Genomic DNA, 19,140 nt, shown 5'->3' with positions numbered 1-19,140 from the left:
GCCCCCCTGCTGAGGCAGCAGACCAGCTGGTGGTGGGAAAGCTGTCTGAGAGCGCCCAGAGAGGCTCTGCCAAGGAAATCTTTTTTCTTTCTCTGTGGCATCTGCAGCCCATTTGGTCTGAGCACCAGGTTACTGCTTGATTCTGTTCAGTAGTCTGGACTTGAATTTTGAGGCCCTTTCAGAGAAGGTAGAGCTCATGTTGATTTCTGGGTCTAATTGTGCTTCTGGAAATATCAGCTGTAAATTGTATTGGAATTTAATGTTTAAGAAAAAGCCAGATGGTAATCAGAATGTGTGGGTGGTTTGAAGCTTTTAAATAAAAGGCTTGTGCTCAGCTGTCAAGCCTCCAGAGGAGTGCTTTATACTATGCATCCCTGCTTTCTAGAATGGGTTGTGGAAGGAAGTTGCTTCCTTCCTGTTTCATCATACCCTTTGTGACCTTGCCACATCTCTGCCTTCCCTGCCCTGGAGAATCTGATTCTTGACTTCAGTAAAACTGCTCAGGGGGCTTGAAGATTAAGGATGGCAGAACTCTTAAAGAAAGGTTCACAAACTAAGGGCTGTACTCTTAGCAGCCCAGTTAATGCCAGTAAGAGCTCAAGAATAGTCTAGACTTGCTGGGTGATTCTGGTTGGGAACATAATCATAGAGGGTCCCAAGATCTGGTGTCTTTCTTATTCATTTACTTCTTCCTGTGCAAACTAAAAACTGACTTTCTGGAGTCTTTACAGAATTCACCTCTTATTTTTGTTCCTTTGTTTGCTGTCAGTAAATCCATTAATGCCTTTTGCCACAGTTTAGCTGACTTAATTCTCTCTTGTTCTGCCTCTTGAAATCCAGAGTTGTGGCTTGAAGGGCAGTTTGTTATAGTCAACTCTTAGGATCCACAACCTCCACTCGTCTCTTCTTGGTTGCAAGGCATCAAGATTTACTAGGTATATCAGAGATTACAGTGATCATTCATAGATTGGTTCCTTCCAGAAAGTACAGGGAGAGAGTGTATCTGCAAGAGAGCTGAATGAATGTGTTTTTTGTACCTCCATCGTCACAGTATCTCAGCTTTCCAGGTGAATTACAAAGCCTGGAGGTGGGGGTGTGCTTGGCTCGTAGAGTCAGCAAGAGGGGCAGGGGAGGTTAGAGGATGAGGTCAGAGAGGTAGTGATCATGTAACAGATCATGGAAGGCCTTGTGGGCCACGTTAGGATTTTGTATTTTATTCTAAGTGAGATGGCAAGTCATTGGAGATTTTTGAGCTGATATGATTTCCAATTTAAAAAAATAAATTACTTTGGCTGCTATGTGGAGAATAGATGGGGTGATGGGGCAAGGGTGGAACAGAGAGACCATTTGGAAGGCTATTGTAGTAATCCAGGCTAGAGATGATGACAAGTGAATTTATTGCCTACTTCCAAGAAAGGCTGGGAGACCTAATTAAGAAAACATCACTAGGACTTCCCTGGTGGCGCAGTAGTTAAGAATCTGCCTGCCAACAAAGGGGACATGGGTTCGAGCCCTGGTCCAGGAAGATTCCACATGCCGCGGAGCAACCAAGCCCGTGTGCCACAACTACTGAGCCTGCGCTCTAGAGCCCTCAAGCCACAACCACTGAAGCCCACACTCCTGGGGCCCGTGCTCCACAACAAGAGAAGCCACTGCAATGAGAAGCCCGCACACAGCAACGAAGAGTAGCCCCCGCTTGCCGCAACAAAGACCCAGTGCAGGCAGACATACATACATACATACCTAAATAAATAAATAGGAAAAAATCACTAAAGCCCCTCACACAGTCCATTTCACAATATTAGGCTCCAGTATTTGTTAATTTTCTTCCTTTTCCTTAGAGTTTGCCCTCAGCTATATTAGGACCATAGGGGAGAGGTTATTAAATAGAGATCAGCATTCACAAGGGAAGGGTTGTGAGCAGTACCTCAGTCATTTGACCCGAACAGAAGACTTTTTATTTCTTGAGGCACTGCAGTTGGCACAGTGTGTTCATACTGTCATCCCACCCACCAGAGACCTGAAAAGGCTGAATCCGTGCCAGAACTCTGGGGCAGCTCCCTTCTCATTGAGGCATTCACTCTTCAGTTCTTTCTGCACTTGCTATCTTAGACACAGTTTGAGTAGCCTCTTTTACAAAGTATCTTTTCAGCTACCTGGCCTTTCCAGCTGGAGCTCTCTGATACTCATCGTGACAAGGTAGTTTCACATACTTGAGAGGGCCCTCTGAGGGAAAGAAAGAGGTTTTGTGGTCTTTGTTTAACATTTGAGCTTTCCCCCTTTCCTCTTTTGTTGTGATCTAAAGCCTTAATATGCTACCTTGATTTCTGGGGTTTGCAGTATGGGAAAGGAATTTAATGTGTTTTAGTACATTCTAGTTGTTTGGGAAAAAGCTTGGTCCTTGGTACACAGGGAGCTTGCATTGTTGACAAGGCTTCCTTCCCTACAGAAGGCTACATCAGTGTCTGCTTGCTTTGGCTGTGTGAGTCTTGTTGGAAGACTTCACTGATGAAACCACGCCATCTTGATACAATGTCAGGACTGCCTGCCCAAAGAGGGCTGCTGGCAGCCTACCACCTCCTTGATTTACCCTGGGAGCAAAGCAATTTTTTTCTTTTTTTGGGTTCTGGAGGTCTAATTGTGTGAAAGGCAATAACAAGGTGAATCCCTAGAAACATACAAACAGAGTTTGCTTTAATGGTAGTTAATTTGTCTCTTAGGATGCTTTGTTCCTTCCTCTTTTTAAAAGTAAGTTCAGGTGAAATTCCCTGGCGGTCCAGTAGTTAGGACTCCGCCCTCTCACTGCTGAAGGCCCAGGTTCACTCCCTGGTCAGGGAACTAAGATCCGGCAAGCCATGGGGCATGGCCAAAAAAAAACAAACCCCAAAACAAAGTAAGTTCAGATTACTGGGGTCATAAGTTGGACTTTGGGAGCCTTTGCAACTCATATACTGTACTGTCTCTGGAAATGTCTGACTGCCCCAGCCGCCAGCCAAGGCTGAGAATAGACTGAGCCGGGCCCTATGAGGGCGAGCTCTTCAGGAACGTTGTTCGGTTTTCAGGGAGAAATCATCTTTTCCTTCACCTCAGTGAGACTGTGCCCTAGCCTTTGTGCTCCTGCCTCAGCTGGGGCCCAGATGAAAGCCAGCCTGTGTTTATCTGGCAGCCACATGGGCTTATCCAAAAGCAGTACGGAGAGGCAGTCTACAGGAAATGCAAATGCCAAGCGAATGCATCTATAGCTTGTGAACATAAAGACCTTCAGTTGTTTGTGTGGATAGGTATTTTCTAGTTTTTATTTTCCCCACCCAGGCATCTGTGCTGACTGAAATATTTGAGCCGTAGTAATAGTTGAGAGCAAATTGTGCTACAGATAAAGACATAGATATATTTTCAGCCAACATGCTACTAATTAACTTGTGTATCTGTCTAAGCCTGGACCACTGTTGCTCATGTCCGATGTCGCTGGCATCTTCCTGGAGTGAGTCGCCTTGTGTTCCGTGACCTTGTTTTTCTGTCATTGCAGTGTGAGTGACTGCCTCACGCTGTGCTGATGCTGGTCTGCCATGCTAGCCTGTCTACCAGGGCCAGGTGACCTGTCCTTGCAGCTTCTTTCTCACACGCAGATGAACACTGGACTTCAGAAATGTAAGTAATCTGGATCCCAGTGAAGGATGTGACCCTTTATTTTTTCCCTACATTTGAGCTATACCAGAGGCACATTTGGGGTACACTGACCATGAATTTTGGTACCTCCAAGATATTCTTCAGCACAGACATCAAGAAAGCAGCTGCAAAACTTGTCAACATTGTGAGACACTTCTCTGATCAGAGAGATCCTCTTTTTTTTAATTAATTAATTTAGTTAGTTGTTTATTTGGCTGGGTCGGGTCTTCACTGCAGCACACAGGATCTTTGTTGTGACGCACGGGCTCAGTAGTTGCAGCGCACGGGCTCCAGAGTATGCAGGCTTAGTTGTCTCGTGGCATGTGGAATCTTAGTTCCCCCAACCAGGGATCAAATCTGTGTCCCCTGCATTGGAAGGCGGATTCTTAACCACTGGACCACCGGGGAAGTCCTGAGAAATCCTCTTAAATACTAGAGTTCCCCAGTGTGTATCATCTTAATTTTAATTGTTGCTGATAGCTATCTGTTAAGCAATAAGGCTATAAGGAGTTTTACAGGATATATATATCAAAGAAGTGTTTCAGTTTGAGCCCCCATGAGGAATTGAATGAAAACTCACAGTCCAGACTACTTACTGTATCTCTGAGACAAACTGTATCCACTGTTCTGTTGTTTTGAGCTCTCTGAGCACTCTCTGCCTTGGAAATAGTTCCCTTTGGCTTTGCTGTCTGCCTTCTGAGCTGTGGCCCTCAGTTCACAGCAAGTAAAGAAGCTTCCGCCTCCAGAACGGATAGGAAGGTAGCTTGCTCAGTCTCTCTGGGCGTGTTCCTGTTAATATACTTGCTATAAGACGGAGTTTTTGAGAACTGTTAGATTCCTGTCTTACATTGGCTGGAATTGGGGCTTTATACTTTGTATTTTCCCAGATTCCTACCTTCTATCCCTGTACTACATCATGTGCAAGGAAGAGAGTCTATTCCTGGCTTATTACCATGTACGGCATCTTCAAGTGTGAAAATGGCCCTAAATTTGGAATAGACTTTCCTTTCAGAGCAAAAAGGGAAAATCAATGAGGCATCTAGGCTTACCCTTTAATAGAAAAGGAGCTTCAGCACCTTATCTGAGTCCTTTATGACAGAGGTTGGCAAGCTTTTTCTGTAAAGAGTCAAATAGCAGATATTTTAGGCTTTGTGGATCATCCCATATGGTCTCTGTTACACGTACTCACCTCTGCCGTCGTAGGGCACAGGCAACCGTAGACAGTATGTAAACAAATGAGTGTGGCTATGCTCCAGTAAAACTTTCTACAAAAGCACAGCAGCTGGGTTTTGGCTTGCAGGCTATAGTTTGCCGCCCCCTGCTCTGTGAGATCATCTTCAGAAGTTAAAAATGGTCTGGCCTCTTGACTTCTTTTCTTTGAGGGAGAGTAAGACTCAGAGCCTGGCTAGTTCTAGAATGTGGCCAGTGAATCCAACTTGGCGTCATGACAGAGCTGAAGGTGACAGTCTTCCTTCTGCAGCTGCTTGACACAATAGGCCGGCCCTGCTGTCCCAGCTCCTCCCCAGCTTTTCTCTTACTAAAGGATAATTGGGTGAGAAAGTTGTCTGGGCTCCTTGGCCACCCAAATCTGCATGCTCACTGCATTGTGACTGGCTCCAGACTTCCAGGCACACAACTGGGGAGGGAGTGTGCTCGGAAGCATGCAATAAGATAACAAAGAGCAGCTCGCTGTCTGTCTTCTAGGTTCCTTAGCGCACTCTGACGGCTTCGCCCAGAGATGTCCTGTCAGGGGCTGAACTGCTTGGGAAGAAAGGCAAGTTGGCAGCTTTATCTTAGTTGCTGACTTGGAACCTTCACGCCCTTCTCCCCAAAGCAGTCCCCAAGTAGCCTCTGCCAACCACTGTCCCAAATCTATATTCAAGAATTGAGGTATGGGGCTTCCCTGGTGGCGCAGTGGTTGAGAGTCTGCCTGCCGATGCAGGAGACATGGGTTCGTGTCCTGGTCCGGGAAGATCCCACATGCCGCCTGTGCTCCGCGACGGGAGAGGCCACAACAGTGAGAGGCCCGCGTACTGCACCAAAAAAAAAAAAAAAAAAAAAGAATTGAGGTATCCTTTTTCCTTGGTTTCAGGCTTACCTGTCCGTTTAGGGGACGGTGTATTTGAATCCCTTTGACTCTCTTGTTGCTCTCCTTAACTACACCTAAACTTTTGCAGAGGAGAAAACCCAGTGGTGTTTTTAAGCCCACTTACTTTCTTTTTCCTCTCCCAAAATGTGTAAGAAAAAAAAATCCTGGGACTTTCCTGGCCGTCTGTGCTTCCAACTGCAGGGGGCGTGGGTTCAATCCCTGGTTGGGGAACTTAGAACCTGCAGGCCACACAGTGCGGCCAAAAATTTAAAAAAGAAGAAAATCCTGTCTTGTGACTTAGCTCTTCGCATTAAGCATTTACCATTAAGGTGAGGTGGAGTATAAGCTGTCTTCTTTGGAAACCAGCAGCCAAGGAGCTGCTCAGAGCCCAGGCCTATCAGCTGTAGAGACCTTAAAACCAGTTTTGTAACTGCTATTCAGCCTTTCCCTGCCCCCATCCTAGGGAGGGTCTTAAAAGGTGCTCAAAACACAGAACTCTGTATCTGGTGAGGGGATGGGGTACTGATATTTATAGCTTAATATATGTTCGGTTTTTTTTTTTATTGTTAACATCTTTATTGGGGTATAATTGCTTTACAATGGTGTGTTAGTTTCTACTTTATAACAAAGTGAATCAGCTATACGTATACATATATCCCCATATCCCCTCCCTCTTGCGTCTCCCTCCCACCCTCCTTATCCCACCCCTCTAGGTGGTCACAAAGCACCGAGCTGATCTCCCTGTGCGAGCTGATCTCCCTGTGCGATGCAGCTGCTTCCCACTAGCTATCTATTTTACGTTTGGTAGTGTATATACGTACATGCCACTCTCTCACTTTGTCTCAGCTTACACTTGCCTCTCCCCATGTCCTCAAGTCCATTCTCTACATCTGCATCTTTATTCCTGTCCTGCCCCTAGGTTCATCAGAACCTTTTTTTTTTTTTTTTTAAGATTCCATATATATGTGTTAGCATACGGTACTTGTTTTTCTCTTTCTGACTTACTTCACTCTGTATTGCAGACTCTAGGTCCATCCACCTCACTACAAATAACTCAATTTTGTTTCTTTTTATGGCTGAGTAATATTCCATTGTATATATGTGCCATATCTTCTTCATCCATTCATCTGTCGATGGACATTTAGGTTGCTTCTGTGTCCTGGCTATTGTAAATAGTGCTGCAGTGAACATTGTGGTACAGGACTCTTTCTGAATTATGGTTTTCTCATGGTATATGCCCAGTAGTGGTGTTGCTGGGTCCTATGGTAGTTCTATTCTTAGTTTTTTAAGGAACCTCTGTACTGTTCTCCATAGTGGCTGTACCGATTCACATTCCCACCAGCAGTGCAAGAGTGTGTAGCTTAGTACACTTTATATTGTAAGAGTCAGCTCAAGGCAGGGGAGATGGGTCTGGGGTCAGGAGAGGGCATATGTGGCTTCTTGGCCCAGTACTGTCAGTCACCTGGCTAATCCCTGTTCCCCAGGCTTGAGCTGCCTTACGTACAGAATCACAAGGTTGTTCCCTTGAAGCGCCAACATTTTCTCTTCTCCCCTTCCTCTTCTACATGTATAGGGGGATGTGATGCATTTTCCAACCTAGAAGTGTAATTTGCCATATTTCAGGCTGGATTAAAGGGCATCTTGCCTCTGGGTGGGTCCTGCACTTGGTAGAAGACCACAGTTGTGGTTAGGTGGATGCCCTCCTAGAACTTTTCTTGATTGTTATTCCATAATGTCACTTGCTTTGAGAGACCTCAGCCATTTTGGAACTTTGTACTTGCAAAGTCTATTTTCCTCTGACCCATCTTCTCCCAATTCCCCAGAAAATGTGTTTTTGAACATTTTTTTCTTCATTAACCCCAAACCTCTGCTCCTAATTTTCCAGCTCACAGGTATATAGATAGGGTGGCCTGGTAAATATTTCTGGGTAGAGTGGTTGAAATGACCAAAGATCCCTGGTCGTCAAATCATCTTTTAGACAGTTACTGTGACCTCTTTCATTGTAGAGTTTTGGGGCCTAGGGCAAGTATCGAAATTAATTTTTTACTACTTCTCTGTATGCTTATGTGCCCCCTAGTGGAAAGACCTGGAAATGGTGAATTGGCCCAGTGACTGGATGAACTACAGAGAAATATCAGAAACGTTAGCTAACGTTTGTTGAGCGCTTACCATATGCCAGGCACTGTCTTGAATATTTGTATGCATGTTCTCATCCATCCCTCAGTAATTCCATATGGGAGACTCTCTTATCTTTCTTTTCAGGATGAGAGTGTTTGTCAATGTCTCGTTACTATTCAGTGACTGGGCTAGAACTCACACTTGGGTCAGACTCCAAAGCCTGTATTTGACACACACTGCCTGTGTCTCTCCACAGGTTAGAGGTTCCTGCTGCATAAGCCACCCATGTCTTTCGATCTTCAAAACAGAAGGATAAACAGGGAGGTCCTTGCAGGGAAGCCTGGATTCAGGGAGATCCCCCCAGTTCCTAGAATAGACAACAGTGCTTTCTGTACTACATGTAATGCTCAGACTCAAGTCCAGGAGGTATTGCAGTTAGTGCTTCCATGGTCAGGTTACTTTGTCCCATCTGTGGGCAGACTCAACCAAACCTGCTATCCTTGAATAATAACTATTGACAGTCATAGTTCCTGTTCACAGAGCATTTCCCATTCATTGGATCTCTTGATCTTAGTAATTCTGTGAGGTAGGACAGCAGGTATCATCCCTGTTTATAAATGAGGAATGACTGAGAGAGAAACTGAGTGGTCAGATAATAAAGCCAGTGCTTGAATCTGGATCTCTTTCTTTCTAACCACAGAGTCTCTGTTCTCTACACTGCCTTATGTCTTGATTAATGACACCACTGGTACCAGATATTTAAATAAGTTGTTTACAGAGCTGTAGTATCTGTGTTAGCTGTGCATTTAGAGGAAGATGATGCAGAAGAAAGAAAGGCTTCAGGGTGCCTCTGTGGGGACTGAGATAAAGTACTGAGGAAAACTTGGCTATTTTTTAAGGGTTGGGCTGAAATCTGGTACATGACGTGGGTGGTGTTGGATTCCCAGAATGTGGCCTCTTTCTTGTCCAATATGCTCCTCTCATCCTTGAGATTCTTCCTTAACATACTGTAGCCTGTGTCCACCCTTCCCACCCCTCACCTCACCTCACCTCATCACCACTGTCAACATCAGTGGAGGCAGGACAGAGAGAACTAATCGGTGTAGTGTCCCACTCCATACTTCTGACTGAGGCCAAGCCATCAATACCTCTGCCTCTGCTAGAAAAAACCAGCCTTAGAGTTGATATTGACTTGGAGCAAAGGAGCTCTATTATTCAGCAAGCCGCTGTACCAGTCTCTCTTCCCTGACCTTCAGAGAGAGAAGCCCATCAACATGGAGGAAAGCTCTTCCAACGTGGAGGGGTGGACCTTCCTTTCCTGTCCGAACTGAAACCCAGCAGCTTCAGACTCCCATGATTCAGCCGAGTCCCGGTTGCTCAGTCGGACAGTACACTTACCAGGCACTTGCTACGTTTGCTCTGGGTAAGGAGAACACTGAGCTACAGGAACGCACTTACCAGGCACTTGCTACGTTTGCTCTGGGTAAGGAGAACACTGAGCTACAGGAACGCACTTACCAGGCACTTGCTACGTTTGCTCTGGGTAAGGAGAACACTGAGCTACAGGAACGCACTTACCAGGCACTTGCTACACGTTTGCTCTGGGCAAGGAGAACACTGAGCTGTAGGAACGTCACATGTCTTTGATCAGTCACACAAGAGTACAGTGGCTGACCAGGGCAGCTTGTAATGGAATTCTGGCGCCTTGAGTTTAGGGAAGATCTTTCAGTGATCCCAGACTCTTGGTGTCTTCTTGTCCAGGAGAATGTAAAACCGGTCAGAAAATGGCCCCACTTTGTCGAGACTGAAGCCTATTAAGGGTCCTCCTTGCCAGCTAGTGCTGCCTAGTGGGCAGGAGACTCCAGGCCTCTCTGCCGCCCTCTGCTTCCTGCCTTCAGTTGTCACTGTCACATTCATCCTTCTAAATCAGTCCTTCTTCAAATCAGTCATCTTACAAACATTCCGTTTATGAATGGAGCAACTATTCTGTACTCAGTAAATAAAGCAGAGCCTTAAATATGTGGGAGTGCCTACTACGTTCAAGGCATTGTGCCCGTGTTTGAAAGCAAACCTTTTCCTTTCTGTACCCTTTTTGCTAAGTTCTGCCTCGGCGAGCCTGGGTCCGGATCTCTCTGCCTCTTCTGGACTTGAGCTTTCTTTTCTTGCTTCCAAGAGCAGCGGTTTCTAAGCAGTTGCTGCCCGCCAACCAGCAATGTCACCTGACGCAGGCCGCTGTGCCCTTTTCCTGCCAGCACACTCACTAGACTACTTCTGTTCCAGCTGATGCCCAGCGACGTGACTTTGAATGGGGTCTCCTCTGGGCCAAGCCAGCTGAGGCCACAAGCCAGGCATTTGGCCAGCTCAGTCCTTGGTCTGCCCTGGCTGCCCCCTAGAAGGGGAGGAAGTGGGGAGGGAATCAGCTAGCCGAGCCAAGGCTCCCAGCCAGTCCCTGTTTTTCTGCTCTGGGCAGTCTGTGTACTTACTCAGCAAGCCTTTATTAAGCACCTTCTGTGTATACTCAGGGGAGACCCTCCCCAGAGAGAGGGAGAAGGGAGCAGAGACCCCTTGCCAGGAGCCTGGCATCCTTAAAGAGCTCTTGTTCTCAGAACCTTTTCCTTTTTGATGGAAGCACGACATCCGCTGGAGCCCCCTGATGGGAGGCAACTGGAGATGGGAACAAAGAGACTGTTAGCATTAATGAGGCCCATTGAGCGGTGTTTCCGCAGTCTCCAAAGAAGGCAGGTTTTTCCTCTTTCATTTTGGAAAGTGACAGCTCACAAGGGCCGAATACAGACTATTTTTGGCTCTCAGGACTTAAAGATTCTCTGAATCCTTTCTCCTCACTTCCCTCCCTGCTGCCCTGTCATTATTGTCACCCCCACAAGGAAATAAATAAAGCCTTTTGATCTTCACCCAGTCAGGCTTAGAGTAAGCTGTAAACAAAAGTGAACTTGTGACTTGGGGATGGGGAAGGGATGTTGGCAGCTTACTCCTCTGCCCCTGAAAAAGAAGCATCCTGTCTGCTGCGCCAGGATGCCCACCCAGTCGGCACGGTGCCCCAGCTGCCAAGGCAGAGAGAAAGTTGATGCCTCACTGGCAACCGCAGACTGTAGAGGAGTCATTCTGGGTACCCTCTTCCTCAGGGTGTCATGGGGCAGGGACTGAGTGGCCCTGACAAACAGCTCTGCTTAGAACCTTCAACCCCCAGGCCAGGATGGGCTGGTAGGAACTTGGAGAGAATTCCATGTGAGAATTGGCCAAATTCTGGCTCTCTAAGATAGAGACTTTTGCAAGTTGCTCTGCTATTCTGATCTTTAGTGACCTCGTTTGTTAAGTGGGAATACCATGATAGTACCTGCGTCCTAAAGCAGTAGCAAGGATTCGTTTGAGACAGCCTGTCCTCAGCACGAGGCCTGGTCCATTAGAAGTACTCACTCAATGTGAGCAGTGCTTGTTTTTGTGGGGGCTGAGGCCGGGTCTCAGTGGAAGACTAGAGATGACAGCTTAGTTCGCCCTGCCCCTCAGGCCCTCAAATAGGAAATCTAAAAGGGCTGGTTGGCTTGGCACTGATGAGCTCCGTCTCCTTCTTTGCTCTCCTTCCCCTTCTCTCTCTAGGGGACACTACACAGAAAATGAGAACTGCTCACTATCCTACCCCAGCCGAATTGGACGCGTATGCTAAGAAGGTCGCAAACAACCCACTGACTATAAAAATCTTCCCCAACAGTGTGAAGGTTCCCCAGCGGAAACACGTTCGTCGTACTGTGAACGGCCTCGACACATCAGCCCAGCGCTACAGCCCCTACCCGACTCAGGCTGCCACCAAGGCAGGCCTGCTTGCCATTGTCAAAGTGCCAGCCAAAAGCATACTCAAGGACTTTGACGGCACCCGAGCCCGGTTGCTCCCTGAGGCCATCATGAACCCCCCAGTGGCGCCCTATGCGACTGTGGCACCCAGCACTTTAGCCCACCCCCAGGCCCAGGCTCTGGCCCGCCAGCAGGCCCTGCAGCACGCACAGACCCTGGCCCACGCCCCTCCCCAGACGCTGCAGCACCCTCAGGGTATCCCGCCACCCCCGGCGCTGTCCCACCCTCAGAGCCTCCAGCAGCCTCAGGGCCTGGGCCACCCTCAGCCCATGGCCCCAACCCAGGGCTTGGTCCACCCTCAGGCCCTGTCTCACCAGGGTCTCCAACACCTCCCCACTCCCTTGCTGCACGGAGGCCGGAAGATGCCAGACTCAGACGCCCCCCCGAATGTGACCGTGTCTACCTCAACTATCCCCCTCTCCATGGCGGCCACCCTGCAGCACAGCCAGCCCCCGGACCTGAGCCGCATCGTGCACCAGATCAGCCAGTTCTGCCAGACGAGGGCCGGCGTCAGCACTACCTCAGTGTGCGAGGGCCAGGTCGCCAACCCCAGCCCCATTAGCCGCAGCCTGCTCATCAGTGCAAGCACGCGGGTGTCGACCCACGGCGTCCCCACACCAATGCCTTCCTGTGTGGTCAATCCCATGGAGCACACCCACGCGGCCGCAGCCGCACTGCCCGCTGCGGGCCCTGTCAACCTGCCCACGGGCATCTCTCGAGCCCCCACTGGCTACCCTAGCGACCTCAAGCCAGTCGCCTGGAACCAGCACCAGCTGGCCCACCTACAGCAGATGTGCAGTGAGGCCGGCGGGACGCCGGCCCCTGGCCTGACAGGCAAGCATGCGGCAGGACGCGAGTTGGCGGGGCCTGGCTTTGTGGGCAAGGCCCCTGCCTACCCGCAGGAACTGTGCATGGCGCAGGCTTTCCATCTGAAGCCACCCCTGGAGAAGCCAACCCCGTCCCCACCAGTCAACGGCCTGGCAGCCCCACTGGCCTACCCTAACGGTCACTACTTCCAGCCCCTGTGGAACAACATCCTGCCCACTCCCAACAGCGACAGCTCGGGGTCTCAGGACCTCGCCATGCCGTTCCACAGCGGGCAGCCTGCGGGCGCACCCCTCGACTGTGCGGCAGCGGCGGCTGGGGCCCACTACCGGGCGGGGACCGGGGGCGGGCCGGCGGCAAGCCAGAACAGCCTGGTGCAGACAGTGGATTACCTAAGCGGGGATTTCCCGCAGGCCTGCTTCCGAGACCAGAGCCTGGCCGTGCTGAGCAAGGCCCACCGAGCCCCTGGCAGCCGAGCCCCTGATCCCACAGATAGTCGAAATCTTCATATTCAGCACCCTGGGTATAGATAGGTAGCCCTGGTGCCCTCCACAAGCTACACATCATACGTCACCCTCCTAGGTTTAGTCTTACTTTTGAGTAATTGGATAGTTTCAAAGTTTCACTGCTCCAACGTGATCATTCTTAGATGTCTAAGAAAGGGAGTTTAGTGGGATCTAATTGAGGATGGGGGGGGGTCCTCTTTGCTCTCATCGTCCCCTCTACCAGCCCCAGCAACTTTTGGGTTTATGTTGGGACCTCATCCCGACTTCAGGCTTTTCTCTCCAATGCCTGCCTGTCAGTGCAGTCCTTCCCCCCACCCCCACCTCGGCCATTTCCCACTAGCCCCCTTTTGTCTGTTCCTGCACCTCTCACTGTTTCTCTTTGGACTGAGGTGTGGGCTAAGGGAAGGGCCCCCTAGGTCAGGTAGCTGTCAGTGCCCAGCCACTTAAGCTAGGTCTCTCCCTGTCTGTCTCTCTGGGACTAAGAAGCCAGACCTCCCAAGTGCTCTGAAAGCCAACTCCTTGTTTACCCAAAGACCTCAAATCAAAACTGACCCAGTCTGCATCTCCTCCCAGCCCTTCTCCTTTCCTCAAGGCTTTGTTTTACATCTGCATTGATCCCAGAGCCACTGCACTTGTCCTTGCCACACTCCTCAAGGGCATCCTGCACGCATGTGGCCATAGCCTTGAGACCAAGGGGAAAAAAACCCTGTGTTTGGATTGATACCTTGGTTCCTGACTCCCTTTCCCTGCCTAGAGAAATGCCGAGACCATCCAGCATACCCAAGATCTTTCTCGCTGCTGTCTCTCTCCTAAGTCATCTGCTGCCCTCATCCCGCACTCCCCCTCAAAAAAAAAAAAAACGCAAAACAAAAAAGTCTTTCTTGAGGGATTAGGTAGTAGGTATGGGATGATCACATTGGAGTTTGGAATTAAAAAAACCTAAAAAAAAAAAAAAACGCAAAACAAAAAAGTCTTTCTTGAGGGATTAGGTAGGAGGTATGGGATGATATAATGGGAGTTTGGAATTAAAAAAACCTAAAAAAAAAAAAAAACGCAAAACAAAAAAGTCTTTCTTGAGGGATTAGGTAGGAGGTATGGGATGATATAATGGGAGTTTGGAATTAAAAAAACCTAAAAAAAAAAAAAAACGCAAAACAAAAAAGTCTTTCTTGAGGGATTAGGTAGGAGGTATGGGATGATATAATGGGAGTTTGGAATTAAAAAAACCTAAAAAAAAAAAAAAACGCAAAACAAAAAAGTCTTTCTTGAGGGATTAGGTAGGAGGTATGGGATGATATAATGGGAGTTTGGAATTAAAAAAACCTAAAAAAAAAAAAAAACGCAAAACAAAAAAGTCTTTCTTGAGGGATTAGGTAGGAGGTATGGGATGATATAATGGGAGTTTGGAATTAAAAAAACCTAAAAAAAAAAAAAAACGCAAAACAAAAAAGTCTTTCTTGAGGGATTAGGTAGGAGGTATGGGATGATATAATGGGAGTTTGGAATTAAAAAAACCTAAAAAAAAAAAAAAACGCAAAACAAAAAAGTCTTTCTTGAGGGATTAGGTAGGAGGTATGGGATGATATAATGGGAGTTTGGAATTAAAAAAACCTAAAAAAAAAAAAAAACGCAAAACAAAAAAGTCTTTCTTGAGGGATTAGGTAGGAGGTATGGGATGATATAATGGGAGTTTGGAATTAAAAAAACCTAAAAAAAAAAAAAAACGCAAAACAAAAAAGTCTTTCTTGAGGGATTAGGTAGGAGGTATGGGATGATATAATGGGAGTTTGGAATTAAAAAAACCTAAAAAAAAAAAAAAACGCAAAACAAAAAAGTCTTTCTTGAGGGATTAGGTAGGAGGTATGGGATGATATAATGGGAGTTTGGAATTAAAAAAACCTAAAAAAAAAAAAAAACGCAAAACAAAAAAGTCTTTCTTGAGGGATTAGGTAGTCGGTATGGGATGATCACATTGGAGTTGGGAATTAAAAACACTGAAAAAAAAAAAAAGTGCATTTGGTTCTCTCTACCCTGGCTAAGAATATTGCTCTACGCTGTAAGTTTTAAACGTCCTGTTTCTGTATGAATGTAGTGTGGGTTTGAGTAGCAATGTGTGTGAGCGGCCCCACAGGTGCATTCACTGTCTAGTCACCTTTCACAGCCCCTCAGTTTAACGAAGAAGAAAACACAAAGCCTTAAGCTCTTTGAATTCTCCTTTACCAAATGAGCATGGTTCTAACAGCTGGAGATGGGCCTCTTGGAAACAGCCCCCTTCTGCCCCTCGCCCTTTCTTCACCCACTCCATGCTCCAAGTCTCATTCCAGGTGACAGTTAGTTGGCTAGAAATTTAAAGCTTTTCTGTAACTTCAGATTATTTTTGTTGTAATGTTTTGCACCCTTCTGTTAAAGATGCAGTTGTTGGGCTTTTTTTTTTTTTTAAACCAAATAAGCCCTACCCTTTCCTCTTGTCTCTGGGGAATGTGAGCTGATTTTTATTTAAGATTTGGGGTTTTGTTTACTATACTATCCACTGTTCTTTAGCCAGAAATTCTCTAGTGATCTGAAGCAGTGTGACTGAAGACCAGTTTTTAAATTATGTGTTGGCAAGTTGCCTTATATTTAAAAAGAGAAAAAAAAGGAAAAAAATGCCTGATTGTGTTATGCCAAATGACAGCAACATGAAGTCCTAACTCATTGTTCCCAGTGGTTTTCCTGCCGTCCGTGAACACTGGCACCTCCCTGTCCTGAGCCCCCAGGAGTACCTGCAGCTTCTGGTGTGATGCCTTCTCCCTGTGTGTTGGCCACCATCTCACCCAGGGGCCCCTTCCAGTTCTCGCTTCTCTGAGTTAAATTCTCTGAATGAACACCATTGTCTCCCTTTATCCCTTGCTTGATCTCCAAACCAGATATTTTTGCTGTAATTTGTTCCAATGCCTCCCCCCAAAAGGTGAGCTGCCATTTTAGGAAATTGGACCAGACACCAACTTGGGGGCTTAAAATCAAACCTCAAACCCATCTCTTCCTGTGTAGGGGTGCAAGCCTCTGAAGCTCTCACTCCCACCCCTAGTCTGCATGGAAAATGTACTGTGACCCCCCCCCGCCCCCCATCTCCCCTTGCCTTTGGTGTGAGATGTTTCCTAGTTCACCCTGAGCCCCTCTCCCCCTCTGCCAGCCAACCCCCAACCAGCAATAAGGGTCCAAGCCAGGGCCTCCTATCCACACCCCCTGCCTCCATTCCACACTGCCCCTAGAAGATACCTGGATCCTCACGCCGCCCACATACTGTAGCATTCATTCTCCAGCTCCTTCATCTTCTCACCTGTGGTGGTTTATGGGTGTGATGGGGTTTTTAAGATTATCATAAACCAGTAAAAAGAAAAAAACTCACCTTTGATCTTGTCCTATTCGTTTAATGCTGTCAGTGTTTGAGATGACCTTTCTTAACGGTTTTTAATGTCTTAAGAGAATTTCTCATTTTTAAGGGGACCCCTATAGTATTTGTCCCCATCAGAAGCCCTCCCACTCCATTATCCCAGACCAGGTGTGTTCAGTCAGCCCCTGGAGGGCACCTGGCTGACTGGCCCTCTCCCTAGGCAGGGCTGCAGGGGGCTTGGTGGGATTTGATGGTTAAGTACGGTTCGCTACCCCTCACTGGAGGTCCAGTTCAATGTAATGCCACTTTCACTCCAAGGACTATCCGTCACTGAAAAACGGGGACCTGGTTTGCTAATAAGCCAGCTTAAGACTAAACGACCCTTCCCCCCACCCCACAACCTTCTCCCACCTCGAACATTTTGGAATTTGAGGACCTCTGGCAGGTGGAAGTAATAGGTGGTGTGATCTGTAGCATGAGAAGTGGTCCTCTTGGTGGTTTGAATCTTAAGGGTTGAGTACTGATGGGAGAACTTTCTTCTGTCTGCAGGGGAAAAAAAAAATCCAAGAGCTATTTACGTCCCCTCCTCCCTCTCCACTTTCTGCTGCGTTTGGGTCTGGGCTAAGATGTGATGGAGGGAAGGAAAGATCCCCCAGGTTGTGGGACTCAGTGAGGGTGGAATCAGATGATTAGGTGGCTCGAGTTGAAAGCACCCTCCTGAGCATGCCCTTTTCTGTGGGGTGCCCTTTTGTGAAGGTGCTTTGCCTCCTTTACTCCTCATCCCATCCCTGTGAAAGAAAACCCTCTTCTGCCTGTGTCAAATGAGACCTACAGTCAGCCTAGGGTCACAGGGCTAGACAGAGCAGATGGTTGAGTTGAGCCCAGCTCACGCTGTGAGGCAAAATCTGGCCTGAGTTCCACAAGCAATTATGACTGTCTGCAAAGGCAGTGCATGAGGGCTAGGCCTGGGCATGGGTCAATCGCAATATCCACTGCAGGGAACTGAAGGCGGCACTAGCCGCCTTTGTGAACCTACCGCCTGGGATGGTGCAGTGGCACAGTGCTGCCAGCAGAGGGAGCCCAAGCTTGATCCAGGGGTTCTGGCTTCTCTTGGAAGGCTTCTGCAGAAGAGTGGTTCTACCTGTTGCTGCGTGAAGCCCGTGCTTAGGTGAAGGCATTTCCCCTGCTAGAGCCCATGGTCGGTCTTCTCTACCAGCTTCCAGGCTTCACAGTACCACGACAGTTTAGATGAAAGAGCCATCTTTACTTTCTCAGCAAGGCAGCCAGGGCTTCATCTCTCCCTAGATCAGTGAATTTGACCTTTTGAAGGCTAAGTTGGTTAGTTCCCTGGGCTGGCTGTCTCAGGCTCAGACCTTTCCCATCACCTTCTGATAAGGGCTCTTTTCACCTGAGTCTCTGGGAAAGTAGAAAAGGCAGGCTACAGCCCTTGAACCTTCTCCGTACTAAACAATACTTCCCATACACTGGGCCTCTTCTCAGGGCCAGGCAAGAGTAAGGCACTTTATGCTGATGAGTTAATCTTTACGAATCTAGCAGGATTACTTTAATCTTACCAGTAAGGATGCCCCATGTAGCTAAGTAACTTGCCAAAAAAGCAAGCACAGCAAGGATCCAAAATCAAACCTACTGCCAAAATAAAAGGAAGCTAATCTTCTAGTGACTGCTGGAGCTTAAAACAGAATCCAGTGACAGGGGGGAAAAAAAATCCAGGCCCTGCCCCAAACTAGCTGAAAGATCACTGAAGTCAATTCACTCCTCTGTTCCTATTTCACCAGTCAAATGTGGATAATCACAGGTACCTATTGAGGCCTGTATGAAAAGTAAGTATGGATGAGAAAATTTCAAGGCTCCTGTGCACAGTTTAGGAGTCCCTGGGTGTGGGCTGGGCTTTGGAGTTAGACTAACATTCATAAAGCACTCACAGACATCCCTCAGTATCCACAGGGAATTGGTTTAAGAATCGCCAGTGGATACAGAAATTCACCAAGTCCCTGATATAAAATAGCATAGGCTTTTTGCATGTAACCTATACACATCCTCTGGTATACTTTAATCTCTAGATTACTTACAATACCTAATACAATGTAATACTATGTAGATTTGCCCATGAGTGGCCAAAACCTTTTGCTTTTTGTAACTTTCTGGAACTATTCCCAAACATCTCCAATTCACTGTTGATTGAATTCGAGGATGTGGAACCCACAGATACAAAGGACCGACTATTTTTACTGGGAACATGCATGGTCTTCACCACAGCCCACGAAGATAGGTCCTTTTATTAAAAGCTATTTCACTTGACTGTTGTATTAAATAATGCATATAAAGTGATTACCAGTGTCTGCCACATCAAAAGTACTCAATAAATGGTAGCTATTATCATTAGACCAAGAAAGACCTGCCTAGAGCACCGGCACTAGTCCTTTGTGGGGTATCGATCAGAGACTCTAAACCTTATAAAACGTCCAGAGCCTGCACCTCCCTCCTCTAACCACTAGAGGGCGGCAGCGGGCAGCTGTCCGCCACACAAAGCCTAGTGCAGTCCCTCTGTCTTCCACCAGAGGGCGATGCAGCAGGGCAGCTGGATCCTGGGGCCAGAGCCGTTGCAGTCCCTGACTGGTCCCTTGACTTCACAATTGGGCCCTGAGCAACCCAGATGAGTCAGGCTGGAACCAAGG

At 47.5% G+C, this 19,140-nt stretch overlaps 1 protein-coding gene across 4 annotated transcripts in view; it reads left to right on the top strand.

The window, feature by feature from the left end:
* The window catches only part of FAM222B (family with sequence similarity 222 member B), a 60,797-nt gene extending 46,796 nt beyond the window's left edge, over positions 1 to 14,001 (top strand). The window contains exons 2-3 of one of the 4 annotated variants that reach the window (XM_024737132.1): positions 3,527 to 3,648; positions 11,489 to 14,001. In XM_024737132.1, the coding sequence (XP_024592900.1) occupies positions 3,567 to 3,648; positions 11,489 to 13,098 (1,692 nt within the window). In that variant the 5' untranslated portion in view covers positions 3,527 to 3,566 and the 3' untranslated portion in view covers positions 13,099 to 14,001. Of the gene's footprint in view, positions 1 to 3,526; positions 3,649 to 11,488 lie in introns of those variants that run through there. The other 3 variants (XM_024737150.1, XM_024737144.1, XM_024737138.1) reach the window with 3 other exon arrangements.
* The last annotated feature ends 5,139 nt before the right edge of the window (positions 14,002 to 19,140 follow it).

The sequence above is a fragment of the Neophocaena asiaeorientalis genome, unplaced genomic scaffold, assembly GCF_003031525.2.
Source record: "Neophocaena asiaeorientalis asiaeorientalis breed wild unplaced genomic scaffold, Neophocaena_asiaeorientalis_V1.1 scaffold129, whole genome shotgun sequence".
Classification (NCBI taxonomy): domain Eukaryota; kingdom Metazoa; phylum Chordata; class Mammalia; order Artiodactyla; family Phocoenidae; genus Neophocaena; species Neophocaena asiaeorientalis.
This window is presented reverse-complemented; position numbering and strand designations above follow the sequence as displayed.